Source organism: Oncorhynchus masou, chromosome 5 (genome assembly GCF_036934945.1).
Source record: "Oncorhynchus masou masou isolate Uvic2021 chromosome 5, UVic_Omas_1.1, whole genome shotgun sequence".
NCBI classification, from domain to species: Eukaryota; Metazoa; Chordata; class Actinopteri; order Salmoniformes; family Salmonidae; genus Oncorhynchus; species Oncorhynchus masou.
This window is the reverse complement of record NC_088216.1, coordinates 13,491,569-13,509,068: the sequence shown is the minus strand read 5'-3', so window position 1 is coordinate 13,509,068 and position 17,500 is coordinate 13,491,569. Positions and strand designations below refer to the sequence as shown.

The window sequence follows — 17,500 nt, the reverse complement described above, 5'->3', positions numbered from 1 at the left end:
ACACAGGGCTCACTCCCTCCTCACCTGGCTATTCTGTGGTGTGTCCCTGACATCTGTAATATGGTTTACACACACAGGGCTCACTCCCTCCTCACCTGGCTATTCTGTGGTGCGTGTCCGTTGTGTCCATCGTGGTTCCTAGGTGACAGGAAGGAGTCGTCTCTTGTCGTCTCTCTAGTTTTCTCCATCCTCGGGGCGCTGGGGTCACCATCCTCCACGCCGTTGGCCTTCCGCACGCACAGAACCTTCCGGAAGAAATCAAGCACATGGGACCGGGAAGACGATGCACTGTGGTGAGCACTGAGGAAAACTGGTGTTTTATATAAATACAGAACATGTACTAATAAATGTCTATTCTATGAAATAACAGATTGTTCTGTGAAGGGGATGGTGCTGCTGGCAACGAAGCACCTGCACGTCCCCAGGTCTTCCTCGCAAAAGAGCTTTCAAGCCTCAAGTATCTTTTCCTGTTTAAATAAAGGTTAAAATAAGGTTGATTAAATAATAATCACCTTTCTGAAGCTCTGTCTGAAGTTGTCTGACAGGAAGCCATAGAGCAGAGGGTTGGCACAGGAGTTAACATAGGACAGGATGACTGGGGAGTAGAGACAAAACAATGTCAATGTCTGTCTCACACTTTTATCCTTCTCCTCTCTCTCTCTCTCTCTCTCTCTCACACCTCTCTCTCTCTCTCTCTCTCTCTCCCACCTCTCTCTCCCACCTCTTTCTCTCGCTCTCCTTCTCTCTCTCCCACCTCTCTCTCTCTCTCTCTCCCACCTCTTTCTCTCGCTCTCCTTCTCTCTCTCCCACCTCTCTCTCTCTCTCTCTCTCTCTCACACCTCTCTCTCTCTCTCACACCTCTCTCTCTCTCTCTCACACCTCTCTCTCCCTTTCTCTCTCTCCCACCTCTCTCTCTCTCTCTCCTTCTCTCTCTCCCACCTCTCTCTCTCTTTCTTTGTTTCTCTCTCTCTCTCCCATCCCTCTTTCCCCTTTCCTCCCCCTCTCCTCCCCTTCTTTTCACTCTCCTCCCCCTTTCCCCACTCCCTCCCCTCTCTTTCCCTTCTGTTTCCCCTCTCCTCCCCTCTTTCCCATTCGCTCCCCCTCTTTCCCCTCTCCTCCCATCTCCTCCCCCTCTTTCCCCTCTCCTCCCATCTCCTCCCCTCTTTCCCCTCTCCTCCCCCTCTATCCCATCTCCTCCCCCTCTTTCCCCTCTCCTCCCATCTCCTCCCCCTCTTTTCCCCTCTCCCCCCTTAGGGTCAGAGTGAGTGTAGCTTATTCCCCATAGGTCTCTGGTAAACAGTAGTACACTACACAGGGATTAGGGTGCTATTTGGGATGCAGCCTAAAAGGTTTCTTCTGGTACCAGAGAAGAAGTAGACGCCGGCGGTCACGGAGGACTCTGGGATGATGATGATGAGGTTGATGATGTTGATGATGAAGAAGGGGAGCCAGCAGAGGACGAAGACCACCACGATGATCACCACCATACGGGTCACCTTGCGCTCTGACCGCCGGCGCTTGGTGAAGCCCGCCCGCACACCTGAAGACTTCACCTGGAGGGGGGGAACAAAATGGTGGTGGTGAGAGAAGGGAAAGCTGCAGCAGAATCTCTATTACATACAAACAGGTCAATATAAAACACACACGGAAAAGAATGGTCGGAATGACGAAGCAGAACAACAGAACAACATAGTATTCCGGAATGCTATTCCACACACCTGGAAGATAATGACCAGAAAACCAGCCAGGTCACCGGGACACAAGTCACTATGAGTCCATCCAGGTCTGAGGTGGGGAGGTGGTGTGGAAACAGACCACTAGGGGCACCAGTGAGTGCATTCAAGTAGGTTGGGTTTTTGATGGGGTGTTGTAGATGGGAGAAAGCATCTGCCTCTGGTGCAAAGGTTGTATGTTCAAATCCAGCAATATAAGGTTGTTTTTAAAATCTTTGTTTTAAGCCCAACCCAAACCTTAACCATTCAGAGTTAATACCCTGACCTTAACCATTCAGAGTTAATATCTAACCTTAACCATTCAGAGTTAATACCCTAACCTTAACCATTCAGAGTTAATACCCTAACCTGAACCATTCAGAGTTAATACCCTGACCTTAACCATTCAGAGTTAATATCTAACCTTAACCATTCAGAGTTAATACCCTAACCTTAACCATTCAGAGTTAATACCCTAACCTGAACCATTCAGAGTTAATACCCTGACCTTAACCATTCAGAGTTAATATCTAACCTTAACCATTCAGAGTTAATACCCTAACCTTAACCATTCAGAGTTAATACCCTAACCTGAACCATTCAGAGTTAATACCCTGACCTTAACCATTCAGAGTTAATATCTAACCTTAACCATTCAGAGTTAATACCCTAACCTTAACCATTCAGAGTTAATACCCTAACCTTAACCATTCAGAGTTAATATCTAACCTTAACCATTCAGAGTTAATACCCTAACCTGAACCATTCAGAGTTAATACCCAAACCTTAACCATTCAGAGTTAATATCTAACCTGAACCATTCAGAGTTAATATCTAACCTGAACCATTCAGAGTTAATATCTAACCTGAACCATTCAGAGTTAATACCCTGACCGGAACCATTCAGAGTTAATATCTAACCTTAACCATTCAGAGTTAATATCTAACCTTAACCATTCAGAGTTAATACCCTAACCTTAACCATTCAGAGTTAATATCTAACCTGAACCATTCAGAGTTAATATCTAACCTTAACCATTCAGAGTTAATACCCTAACCTTAACCATTCAGAGTTAATATCTAACCTTAACCATTCAGAGTTAATATCTAACCTTAACCATTCAGAGTTAATACCCTAACCGGAACCATTCAGAGTTAATACCCTAACCTTAACCATTCAGAGTTAATATCTAACCTTAACCATTCAGAGTTAATACCCTGACCGGAACCATTCAGAGTTAATATCTAACCTGAACCATTCAGAGTTAATACCCTAACCTTAACCATTCAGAGTTAATATCTAACCTTAACCATTCAGAGTTAATATCTAACCTTAACCATTCAGAGTTAATATCTAACCTGAACCATTCAGAGTTAATACCCTAACCTTAACCATTCAGAGTTAATATCTAACCTTAACCATTCAGAGTTAATATCTAACCTGAACCATTCAGAGTTAATACCCTGACCGGAACCATTCAGAGTTAATATCTAACCTTAACCATTCAGAGTTAATACCCTAACCTTAACCATTCAGAGTTAATATCTAACCTGAACCATTCAGAGTTAATATCTAACCTTAACCATTCAGAGTTAATACCCTAACCTTAACCATTCAGAGTTAATATCTAACCTTAACCATTCAGAGTTAATATCTAACCTTAACCATTCAGAGTTAATATCTAACCTGAACCATTCAGAGTTAATATCTAACCTTAACCATTCAGAGTTAATATCTAACCTTAACCATTCAGAGTTAATATCAAACCTGAACCATTCAGAGTTAATATCTAACCTGAACCATTCAGAGTTAATATCTAACCTTAACCATTCAGAGTTAATATCTAACCTGAACCATTCAGAGTTAATATCTAACCTTAACCATTCAGAGTTAATATCTAACCTGAACCATTCAGAGTTAATACCCTAACCGGAACCATTCAGAGTTAATACCCTAACCTTAACCATTCAGAGTTAATATCTAACCTTAACCATTCAGAGTTAATATCTAACCTTAACCATTCAGAGTTAATACCCTAACCTGAACCATTCAGAGTTAATACCCTAACCTTAACCATTCAGAGTTAATATCTAACCTTAACCATTCAGAGTTAATACCCTAACCGGAACCATTCAGAGTTAATATCTAACCTGAACCATTCAGAGTTAATACCCTAACCTTAACCATTCAGAGTTAATACCCTGACCTTAACCATTCAGAGTTAATATCTAACCTTAACCATTCAGAGTTAATATCTAACCTTAACCATTCAGAGTTAATATCTAACCTTAACCATTCAGAGTTAATATCTAACCTTAACCATTCAGAGTTAATATCTAACCTGAACCATTCAGAGTTAATATCTAACCTTAACCATTCAGAGTTAATACCCTAACCTTAACCATTCAGAGTTAATACCCTAACCTTAACCATTCAGAGTTAATATCTAACCTTAACCATTCAGAGTTAATATCTAACCTTAACCATTCAGAGTTAATATCTAACCTGAACCATTCAGAGTTAATACCTAACCTGAACCATTCAGAGTTAATACCCTAACCTGAACCATTCAGAGTTAATATCTAACCTTAACCATTCAGAGTTAATATCTAACCTGAACCATTCAGAGTTAATACCCTGACCGGAACCATTCAGAGTTAATATCTAACCTTAACCATTCAGAGTTAATATCTAACCTTAACCATTCAGAGTTAATATCTAACCTGAACCATTCAGAGTTAATACCCTGACCGGAACCATTCAGAGTTAATATCTAACCTTAACCATTCAGAGTTAATATCTAACCTTAACCATTCAGAGTTAATACCCTAACCTTAACCATTCAGAGTTAATATCTAACCTGAACCATTCAGAGTTAATATCTAACCTTAACCATTCAGAGTTAATACCCTAACCTTAACCATTCAGAGTTAATATCTAACCTTAACCATTCAGAGTTAATATCTAACCTTAACCATTCAGAGTTAATACCCTAACCGGAACCATTCAGAGTTAATACCCTAACCTTAACCATTCAGAGTTAATACCTAACCTTAACCATTCAGAGTTAATACCCTAACCTTAACCATTCAGAGTTAATATCTAACCTTAACCATTCAGAGTTAATACCCTAACCTGAACCATTCAGAGTTAATACCCTGACCGGAACCATTCAGAGTTAATATCTAACCTGAACCATTCAGAGTTAATACCCTAACCTGAACCATTCAGAGTTAATATCTAACCTGAACCATTCAGAGTTAATACCCTAACCTTAACCATTCAGAGTTAATATCTAACCTTAACCATTCAGAGTTAATATCTAACCTGAACCATTCAGAGTTAATACCCTGACCGGAACCATTCAGAGTTAATACCCTAACCTTAACCATTCAGAGTTAATACCCTAACCTTAACCATTCAGAGTTAATATCTAACCTTAACCATTCAGAGTTAATATCTAACCTTAACCATTCAGAGTTAATACCCTAACCTTAACCATTCAGAGTTAATACCCTAACCTTAACCATTCAGAGTTAATACCCTAACCTTAACCATTCAGAGTTAATATCTAACCTTAACCATTCAGAGTTAATATCTAACCTTAACCATTCAGAGTTAATATCTAACCTTAACCATTCAGAGTTAATACCCTAACCTTAACCATTCAGAGTTAATACCCTAACCTTAACCATTCAGAGTTAATATCTAACCTTAACCATTCAGAGTTAATATCTAACCTTAACCATTCAGAGTTAATACCCTAACCTGAACCATTCAGAGTTAATACCCTGACCTTAACCATTCAGAGTTAATATCTAACCTTAACCATTCAGAGTTAATATCTAACCTTAACCATTCAGAGTTAATATCTAACCTGAACCATTCAGAGTTAATATCTAACCTTAACCATTCAGAGTTAATACCCTAACCTGAACCATTCAGAGTTAATACCCAAACCTTAACCATTCAGAGTTAATATCTAACCTTAACCATTCAGAGTTAATCCCTAATTGTAACCGTAAACTCTTCAAAATGTGACGTTTGAGAAACGTCTGAGATGAGACTGTGAGACCGTGTTGCACAAAACAACAACACAGAGAAGCATTTAATGACCAAATGAAAGAAACAGAAATGAGTTCAAACAGCCAAACCAAACATTTCTAATAATGCAGTCTTGACCACAACGAGCAACCAAAACAATGGTACTGTAGCTAACACAGAAACACAGAAGAAAACCAGAATGATTTTGACCTATGACCCCCCCCCCCCACCTTAACCACGATGAGCAGGTAGCAAAGACAGATGACCAGAAGTGGTCCGCAGAACCCCAGCGTAGCCGTGTACAGGATAAACACGGTGGACCACACCCCCTGCGGCTCCGGCCAGCTGATGTTACACGAGTTAAACGTGTCCTGTACGCCGGAGAACACGACCACGGGCAGGACGACCACCAACGACAACGCCACACCGCGGCGCTCACCACCTTCGCCACTCGCGGTCGCCGCCATTTCGTAGACCGTATGGGGTGGACCACGGCCAGGTAGCGGTCGATAGACATCACGGTCAGACAGAAGATGGAGGTGAACTGGCTCATGGAGTCAGCGGTCATCAGCACGCGACACAGGAAGGAGCCGAACGGCCAGTAGGAGAGAACGTTCTGGAAGGAGGAGGAGGAAGAGGAGGAGGAGGAAGAAAAAGATATTACTTTATTGGATGTTGTCTTCTGCTTTATTCAAACCCCTCAGAAAGACAAACAGACACAAAGGTTGGCGCAGAGGGCCGTTTGCAGCTTAAGTGCCTTGCTTAAGGGTACAACGGCAAGAGATGAGATGGCATCTTGGACACTGATGCCAGATACCTTTCAGTGACCCTTACTCCAGACCAGATGTTGCCTTGTCGGAGCTAGGATTCAAACCGAAAACCCTCTGGTTGCTGGCCCACTCTTCTAACCTCTAGCTTCTAACCTCTAAGCTACCTGGGTGGTGAGGAAGGGAAGTCCCAGGATGTACAGTTCATCTCTAACCTCTAACCTCTGACCTCTAGGCTACCTGGGTGGTGAGGAAGGGAAGTCCCAGGATGTACAGTTCATCTCTAACCTCTAACCTCTGACCTCTAGGCTACCTGGGTGGTGAGGAAGGGAGTCTCAGGGTGTACAGTTCATCTCTGACCTCTAACCTCTGACCTCTAGGCTACCTGGGTGGTGAGGAAGGGGAGTCCCAGGATGTACAGTTCATCTCTAACCTCTAACCTCTGACCTCTAGGCTACCTGGGTGGTGAGGAAGGGAAGTCCCAGGATGTAGAGTTCATCTCTGACCTCTAACCTCTGACCTCTAGGCTACCTGGGTGGTGAGGAAGGGAAGTCCCAGGATGTAGAGTTCATCTCTGACCTCTAACCTCTGACCTCTAGGCTACCTGGGTGGTGAGGAAGGGAAGTCCCAGGATGTAGAGTTCGTCTGCGACTGCCAGGTTCAGAATATAGATGTTGGTGACGGTCTTCATCTTGGCGTAGCGTAGCACCACGTAGATGGCCAGGGTGTTACCGATCAGGCCGACCACGAACACACTCAGGGAGATGACCGCAGTCATCAGCGTACTGCTGCCCTGGAACGGGACGCTCTGACTGGACACGTTGGAGGACGAACTGGGGAACAAGGATGGGGAGGGGAAGGACGGGGTTGCAGGACCAGAATCAGGGTAGGAGTAGTGATACCCCAGGTTGGGAGTGGAGGTGTTGGGGTCACCAGAGAGCAGTGTCCAGCCTGTCCTGTCCAGAGGCTCCATTGTGGATGTAGGGTGTGTAGGGGAGGGGAGGGGAGGGAGGGAGGGGAGGGGAGGGGGGGGGAGGGAGGGGAGGGAGGGGAGGGGAGGGGAGGAGACCTTCAGACCTGCATCAGAAGAGACAGAAAAGTAAAAGAGGTGTGTGAGTCTCTGTGATAAAAGGAATGCAACTCTGTCTAGAGAGAGAGAGAGAGAGGGGACGAGGGAGAGAGAAAGAGAGGGATGAGGGAGAGAGAGGGGGATGAGGGAGAGAGAAAGAGAGGGATGAGGGAGAGAGAGGGGGATGAGGGAGAGAGAAAGAGAGGGATGAGAGAGAGAAAGAGGGGGTGAGGGAGAGAGAAAGAGAGGAATGAGGGAGAGAGAGAGAGGGGGATGAGGGAGAGAGAAAGAGAGGGATGAGGGAGAGAGAGAGAGAGGGGGATGAGGGAGAGAGAAAGAGAGGGATGAGAGAGAGAAAGAGGGGGTGAGGGAGAGAGAGAGGAGGGGGTGAGGGAGAGAGAGAGGGGGGTGAGGGAGAGATAGAGAGGGGGGTGAGGGGAGAGAGAGATGAGGGTGAGGGAGAGAGAGAGGGGGTGAGGGGAGAGAGAGAGGAGGGGGTGAGGGAGAGAGAGAGGGGGTGAGGGAGAGAGAGAGAGGGGGGTGAGGGAGAGAGAGAGGGGGATGAGGGAGAGAGAGGAGGGGGTGAGGGAGAGAGAGGGGGGGGGTGAGGGAGAGAGTAGGAGGGGGTGAGGGAGAGAGGGGGGTGAGGGAGAGAGAGAGGGGGATGAGGGAGAGAAAGGAGAGGGTGAGGGAGAGAGAGGGGGGGGAGGGAGAGAGAGAGGAGGGGGTGAGGGGAGAGGGGGGGGTGAGGGAGAGAGAGAGGGGGGTGAGGGCGAGAGAGAGGGGGTGAGGGGGAGAGAGAGAGGGGGATGAGGGAGAGAGAGGAGGGGGTGAGGGAGAGAGAGCGGGGGGGATGAGGGAGAGAGAGCGGGGGGATGAGGGAGAGAGAGAGAGGGATGAGGGAGAGAGAGAGAGGGATGAGGGAGAGAGAGAGGGGGGATGAGGGAGAGAGAGAGGGGGATGAGGGAGAGAGAGAGGGGGGTGAGGGGAGAGAGAGAGAGGGATGAGGGAGAGAGAGGGGGTGAGGGAGAGAGAGAGGGATGAGAGAGAGAGGGGGATGAGGGAGAGAGAGAGAGAGGGATGAGGGAGAGAGAGGGGGGATGAGGGGAGAGAGAGAGAGGGATGAGGGAGAGAGAGGGGGGTGAGGGAGAGAGAGGGGGGGATGAGGAAGAGAGAGGGGGTGAGGGAGAGAGAGAGAGGGGGTGAGGGAGAGAGAGAGAGGGTGAGGGAGAGAGAGAGGGGATGAGGGAGAGAGAAAGAGAGGGATGAGGGAGAGAGAGGGGGTGAGGGAGAGAGAGGGGATGAGGGAGAGAGAGAGAGGGGGGTGAGGGGAGAGAGAGGGGGAGGGGAATGAGGGAGAGAGAGGGGGGTGAGGGAGAGAGACAGTAGTCCCTATACATGACATCTGTTAGACTTCTGAAGAGACGAGGTGTACTGCCAGATCTTACTACTCTGTAAATAATCTGGTTTATAAGACATCTCCTGCTGTGTGTGTGTGTGTGTGCGTGCGTGCGTGCATGTGTGTGTGTGCGTGCATGCGCGCGTGCGTGTGTGTGTGTGTGCGTTAGTGATGCATGTGTCAGCTGTTTGTTCACCCATCCACAACCGCCCGACTACATGTGATGAAGTGAACATCTGAAGTCTCCACCCAATCCTGACCTGCGAATATAGAACATGAATATAGAACATGAATATAGAACATGAATATAGAACATGCATATAGAACATGAATATAGAACATGAATATAGAACATGAATATAGAACATGAATATAGAACATGAATATAGAACATGCATATAGAACATGCATATAGAACATGAATATAGAACATGAATATAGAACATGAATATAGAACATGAATATAGAACATGAATATAGAACATGAATATAGAACATGAATATAGAACATGAATATAGAACATGCATATAGAACATGAATATATAAAATGAATATAGTACATGAATATAAAACATGCATATAGAACATGAATATAGAACATGAATATAGAACATGAATATAGAACATGAATATAGAACATGCATATAGAACATGAATATAGAACATGAATATAGAACATGCATATAGAACATGAATATAGAACATGCATATAGAACATGAATATAGAACATGAATATAGAACATGAATATAGAACATGAATATAAAACATGCATATAGAACATGAATATAGAACATGAATATAGAACATGAATATAGAACATGAATATAGAACATGCATATAGAACATGAATATAGAACATGAATATAGAACATGAATATAGAACATGAATATAGAACATGAATATAGAACATGCATATAGAACATGAATATAGAACATGAATATAGAACATGAATATAGAACATGAATATAGAACATGCATATAGAACATGAATATAGAACATGAATATATAGAATATGAATATAGAACATGAATATAGAACATGAATATAGAACATGCATATAGAACATGAATATAGAACATGAATATAGAACATGAATATAGAACATGAATATAGAACATGAATATAGAACATGCATATAGAACATGAATATAGAACATGAATATAGAACATGCATATAGAACATGAATATAGAACATGAATATAGAACATGCATATAGAACATGAATATAGAACATGAATATAGAACATGCATATAGAACATGAATATGAATATAGAACATGAATATAGAACATGAATATAGAACATGAATATAGAACATGCATATAGAACATGAATATAGAACATGAATATAGAACATGAATATAGAACATGCATATAGAACATTAATATAGAACATGAATATAGAACATGAATATAGAACATGAATATAGAACATGAATATAGAACATGCATATAGAACATGTATATAGAACATGAATATAGAACATGCATATAGAACATGAATATAGAACATGAATATAGAACATGAATATAGAACATGAATATAGAACATGCGCTGTATAGTTCCTTCTATCTTTTTTCTGCCCAAGTTCCCAAAAGCATTTGGAGGTGGCCGTCATTGTAAATAAGAATTTGTTCTAAACTGACTTGCCGAGTTAAATAAAGATGAAATAAAAAATGTTCAAAATAAATAAAAATGTGTTTGTATTTGGTGCGGATACGGTTCGGCCATAAAGAGACTTCTGCACTAATGCCAGATACAAATAATGAATTTAAAAACCTCACTGTCGTCTACTGATATGAACTGCACAATGACAATACATTCATGGAATGTGTTTTTTATTCATTGTTTTCTCTTTTATACACTGACTGAGGGTTATGAGTCTACCTGCGCATCACTGGAGTGTGTGTGTACTGCAGAGCTGGCATCCAGACATCCCAGACATCCCACTGAGAATACATGGTGGGCGGAGACACACACTGACGATTCCAAGAAGTTACACACACACACACACACACACACACACACACACACACACAGACACACACACACACACACACACACACACACACACACACACACACACACACACACACACACACACACACACACACACACACACACACAGACATATATGCAGTCACCCGTACTTGAACCTGATGCACTCTCTCTCACACACACACACACACACACCCTAATGATGGTTCTGGAGCAGGGAGACAGGAAACACACACACACACCCACACACACACACACACCTTTAATGATGGTTCTGGAGCAGGGAGACAGGAAACACACACACACACACACACACCCACACACACACACACCTTTAATGATGGTTCTGGAGCAGGGAGACAGGAAAACACACACACACACACACACACACACACACACACCTTTAATGATGGTTCTGGAGCAGGGAGAAAGGAAACACACAGGGAGACAGGAAACACACACACACACACACCCACACACACACACTGCACATAACAGTTTCCCACACTGTTCCCCTCTGATATAAGTGATGCCAGTGTTTTTCCCCCAGGCAGGGTGGGCAACTCCAGTCCTCGGGGTTCTGATTGGCGTCACACTTTCCCCACATCCCCAGCAAACATAGCTGATTAATCAGATGGCATTCTAAACTGAAGATCATGATTAGGTGATTATTGGAGTCAGGTGTGTTAGCTGGGGCAAAACTGTGACACCAATCAGGCCCCTGAGGACTGGAGTCGCCCACCCCTGTGTGTGTCCCCATCTCAGTCCCCTCTCATAAAACAACTCAGGTTAGGCTAAGGGATGGATTTCATCTAGACAGCGGAACGTCTGTGTTATAGTGCCATTTACATTTAAAGGTAATTTCCCGATTAAGTTGACATTTGCAGCGTTTACCGTAAATGTGGTCTATCCAAACGCGACAACATTCCCTTTAAAACGTGCACGGAGGACTAAACGCGACAACATTCCCTTTAAAACGTGCACGGACTAAACGCGACCGGGTTGAATCTGACCCCTAACTGGAGCAGCCTGTAGTTCTGGACTTAAAAACACTTTCAATTTTCTTACACGTTTTATTTATTTGACCTTTATTTATCGAGGCAAGTCAGTTAAGAACAAATTCTTCTTTTCAATGACGGCCGAGGAACAGTGGGTTGACTGCCTTGTTCAGGGGCAGAACGACAGATTCTTCTTTTCAATGACGGTCTCGGAGCAGTGCCTTGTTCAGAGGAACGACAAATTCTTGTCGGCTCGGAGAATAGAAGAGTCTCATTGGGTGTTAGTTCAGGATGACACTCTTGATCTGTCCAGGAAACCTCTCCTGTACTGGATGTAATCCTCTGCTTTACTGGTTGACCAGTTAGAAAAACAACTTTAAAATGTCTCGACCCGTCCTGGTTATGCCCTTACAGAATACAGTGGAGAGGATAATGAAGTGTAACACATGATAATGATGATCTTGATCTACACACATACACACATACACACATACACACACACATACACATATATACACATATACACACACATACACACACATACACACATATACACACATACACATATACACACATATACACACACATACACACATACACACACATACAGTGGGGAGAACAAGTATTTGATACACTGCCGATTTTGCAGGTTTTCCTACTTACAAAGCATGTAGAGGTCTGTAATTTTTATCATAGGTACACTTCAACTGTGAGAGACGGAATCTAAAACAAAAATCCAGAAAATCACATTGTATGATTTTTAAGTAATTAATTTGCATTTTATTGCATGACATAAGTATTTGATTACCTACCAACCAGTAAGAATTCCGGCTCTCACAGACCTGTTAGTTTTTCTTTAAGAAGCCCTCCTGTTCTCCACACATTACCTGTATTAACTGCACCTGTTTGAACTCGTTACCTGTATAAAAGACACCTGTCCACACACTCAATCAAACAGACTCCAACCTCTCCACAATGGCCAAGACCAGAGAGGGTGTAAGGACATCAGGGATAAAATTGTAGACCTGCACAAGGCTGGGATGGGCTACAGGACAATAGGCAAGCAGCTTGGTGAGAAGGCAACAACTATTGGCGCAATTATTAGAAAATGGAAGAAGTTCAAGATGACGGTCAATCACCCTTGGTCTGGGGCTCCATGCAAGATCTCACCTCGTGGGGCATCAATGATCATGAGGAAGGTGAGGGATCAGCCCAGAACTACACGGCAGGACCTGGTCAATGACCTGAAGAGAGCTGGGACCACAGTCTCAAAGCAAACCATTAGTAACACACTATGCTGTCATGGATTAAAATCCTGCAGCGCACGCAAGGTCCTCCTGCTCAAGCCAGCGCATGTCCAGGCCCATCTGAAGTTTGCCAATGATCATCTGGATGATTCAGAGGAGGAATGCGAGAAGGTCATGTGGTCTGATGAGACAAAAATAGAGCTTTTAGGTCTAAACTCCACTCGCCGTGTTTGGAGGAAGAAGGATGAGTACAACATCATTCTTTGGGGATGCTTTTCTGCAAAGGGACAACTGCACCGTATTGAGGGGAGGATGGATGGGGCCATGTTTCGCGAGATCTTGGCCAACAACCTCCTTCCCTCATTAAGAGCATTGAAGATGGGTCATGGCTGGGTCATCCAGCATTTTTATTTTTTTATTTTAACTTTATTTAACTTGGCAAGTCAGTTAAGAATAAATTCTTATTTTCGATGACAGCCTAGGGTTAACTGCCTGTTCAGGGGCAGAACGACAAATTTGTACCTTGTCAACTCGGGGGTTTGAACTTGCAACCTTCTGGTTACTAGTCCAAAGCTCTAACCACTAGGCTACCCTGCTGCCCCATGACAACGACCCAAAACACACAGCCAGGGCAACTGAGGAGTGGCTCCGTAAGAAACATCTCAAGGTCCTGGAGTGGCCTAGCCAGTCTCCAGACCTGAACCCAATAGAAAATCTTTGGAGGGAGCTGAAAGTCTGTATTGCCCAGTGACAGCCCTGAAACCTGAAGGATCTGGAGAAGGTCTGGAGAAGATCTGGAGAAGGTCTGTATGGAGGATTGGGCCAAAATCCCTGCTGCAGTGTGTGCAAACCTGGTCAAGAACTACAGGAAACGTATGATCTCTGTAATTGCAAACAAAGGTTTCTGTACCAAATATTAAGTTCTGCTTTTCTGATGTATCAAATACTTATGTCATGCAATAAAATGCAAATTACGTACTTAAAAATCATACAATGTGATTTTCTGGATTTTTGTTTTAGATTCCGTCTCTCACAGTTGAAGTGTACCTATGACAAAAATGACAGAACTCTACATGCTTTGTAAGTAGGAAAACCTGCAAAATCGGCAATGTATCAAATACTTCTCCCCACTGTATACACACAGACATACACACTGCATGCTCACCCATGACATCGCTGTAAACAACTAATCTAACTGCAACAAGCACGGGCATGCTGTGTTAAAAGCCTTTTCTGCACGCTGTTTAAAAGCTGTGTCGGTAATTTAACCAGAGTCAGATGAGATCGTGGATAGGCCTACCGTGTATATGTTTCTACTTGCAGTTGGCTAGCGGTAGCTCAATGGCTGGAAGTCTACATGAACAGCTAGCATGCTAACGGTTCCTGTAGACTTCTATTCATTGCGCTAACAATAGTTAGCAACGGCTCCAGAAGCTAACTTCGACTGTCCTTCAAACTGCACGCAGAGACAAAAAAATGGTAGCCTATCCACTAGTTCGTCTGACTTTGGGTAAGTAGGAAAAAATGGCTTAACTGCCAAAATGTCGCAGTCAGCATACACATAGACCTATGATCCGACTTCCAACATATAGGAGTCTCAAACACCCTAACAAAACATGTTTTTTTGTCTCGATTATGTAGGCTATATAAGATTATAGGTTATAAAATAATGTTAGGCTAAATTTTACCTGACTTTAAGTGCGCATTCTGAAGGAAGCTTTAGTGGAAATTCAAATTCCGATGTATTTCAAACTTTAAAGACAGCGCGAAGAAAGAGTCTAAAGATTTAGATGACTGAACTGATTTCCAAAGATGAAGGGGGAAAAGTCCGAAGATAAAAGTCCTTCTCTTCTCATGGTTCGTTCTGAAAACAATCAAAATCCTGAGAAAAACGTTACATCACCCCCCACCCCCAAAAAAAGTGTATTTTCAATATTTCATGAAATATTTCAAATTCCAAGCCGTTTTTTTCGGTTGAGGTGAGAGAGCGGAGCGAACCTGACGCGCTCAGTCGCTGTCCATGGTATTGGTACTGATCACTCTAGCGCAGCGTCTCTACTTCTCTCTCGCTCTGCTCGTCTTCCTACTTTGAGCACCGTTTTGAATTGAAGCATTACTTCATCACTGACTTCACCGGTGTCAGCTAACTATCTGACGGAAAGGTCACTATTATCCAAGAGAATGGTATCGGTCCATGTCTATGAACCGGGGTTTGAAAAACACAGGCTACTCTTCTGCGCTGGGTGTCGGCATCTCTCCGGATCTTCCTCACAACTTTTCCGCCTCACGTAGCTTTTGCTCGCAGTGGTTTGAAAGCCAGTCAAGTTGATCTGTAGGTTGATGCTATCCTATATAGCTCCTCTCTGATGCGCTCCAGTCTCGCAGCCAGTCCCAACCGAGGCAGGCCCCACTGGGCACAGACGTCATTTCAACGTCTTGTTTAGATTTGCATTTGGTTGAGTTGTCAACTAACGTGAATTCAACAAAAAATGGGTGAAAAAATAGGAAGCATATTGATGTCTTTTTGCAAATCAAATCAATTTCCCACATTGATTATACGTCATCACTTTGGCTTTTTTTATAACTTGGAAACAACGTTGATTCAACCTGTTTTTATCTAGTGGGGCGGCTTTCCTTCGACACCTTCCCAGGAGTGTCTCGCCTCAGTCGGGTAAGATCGTGGAGGAAATGGGGCTCTGCTGTTGGATGTGAAGCGAATCACCTCCGCCCAAGGCTGTCCCTGGTCACCTTCAATATCTCATCAAGGTTTCTCAAAAGCACGTGACTTAGGGTAGGGGGTAGGTTTTAACGTTGTGTTTTTTCTCTCGAGAAACACCTTTAGCAGATAAATGCGTGTGGCGGGGGAGCTCGCGCACGCAGGTTGTTTTTGGAGAGGGAGAGAGAGGGGGTCTGATTCCCGCGTACGGGGCAGGGGTATTTAACACTCGGCCGAGGAACGTGCGTGGCATTTATCCCGCTCTCAGATGACGTCACCAAGATGTTGCCGTGCAGGTTTCGCCCCTGCATTGTCTGCTCCGCACACAACCGTCCCTCACCCTACCCATTACCGATAAGACGCTCGTGTTGGTACTCGCTCACCTGCGCGCACTCCATGCGGCGAGTTAGAGAGTGAGAGGAAACGGGAGGAAGAGGATGAGAGGTAAATTGAGGTCTGATGTACGGTAGTCTCCCCCTGGAGAGGATCACGACTCAAATCCGTTCTACTAGGTTAGATGAACATGACCCTCAATGAAACCCGTTGTTCAATCAATCAATCAAATATATTTTATAGAGTGCTTTTTACATCAGCAGTGGGCACAACATGCTTTAGTTACCCGCCTAAACCTCATAGAGAAAGCAATTCAGGAAGCGCAGTATTCTTCTGACGCACTAGCAACACCAAGGTTTAGAGAAGTCTGATGTTGAATCAGCTGTAAAGTCTCACGCCATGCAGCCTCTCACGCCAGATCAGATCAGAGCCCTGGAGGGTTCTAAAGAACACGTAGGCGGCAGGGTTCTGATCGCTCTCTCTCTCTCGCGCAGGTGTTACCTGACGCGGTTGACAGCTCTATATCGAGCGGGCACGACTGCGACTCCTCATCGTTACGTAATTACATTCTCTACGGGATGTCAGAAGGGGCGAGCCCTACACCCGCACAGCCTTGTGCCCAACCTGCATACAGTTACCAGGATTTCCCAGCACACACACACACACACACACACACACACACACACACACACACACACACACACACACACACACACACACACACACACACACACACACACACACACAGAGACTTAATTAAGATTTAGATGACTCGGTCTTGGTAAAAGGAAAGCTAATTTAGTTGTTGACAGTATGGAGTGCAATACCACAGGGGAGTTTAGAAGGGAGGAACTATACCACCCGGGAAGTTTAGAAGGGAGGAACTATATCACCCGGGAAGTTTAGAAGGGAGGAACTATATCACCCGGGAAGTTTAGAAGGGAGGAACTATATCACGGGGTAGTTTAGAAGGGAGGATCTATATCACGGGGGAGTTTAGAAGGGAGGAACTATATCACGGGGTAGTTTAGAAGGGAGGAACTAAAGCACTGGGGAGTTTAGAAGGTAGGAACTATATCACGGGGGAGTTTAGAAGGGAGGAACTATACCACAGGGGAGTTTAGAAGGGAGGAACTAAAGCACTGGGGAGTTTAGAAGGGAGGAACTATATCACGGGGGAGTTTAGAAGGGAGGAACTATATCACGGG

General features: G+C 44.1%; 1 protein-coding gene across 1 annotated transcript in view; it reads right to left on the bottom strand.

Annotated features, from left to right (window-relative positions):
• The window catches only part of LOC135526251 (somatostatin receptor type 5-like), a 10,514-nt gene extending 2,998 nt beyond the window's left edge, over positions 1–7,516 (bottom strand). The window contains 6 exon segments of the mRNA XM_064954448.1: positions 96–245; positions 513–595; positions 1,364–1,553; positions 5,988–6,178; positions 6,181–6,373; positions 7,129–7,516. Coding sequence (XP_064810520.1) covers positions 96–245; positions 513–595; positions 1,364–1,553; positions 5,988–6,178; positions 6,181–6,373; positions 7,129–7,497 — 1,176 coding nt within the window. The 5' untranslated portion in view covers positions 7,498–7,516.
• Positions 7,517–17,500: the final 9,984 nt, after the last annotated feature.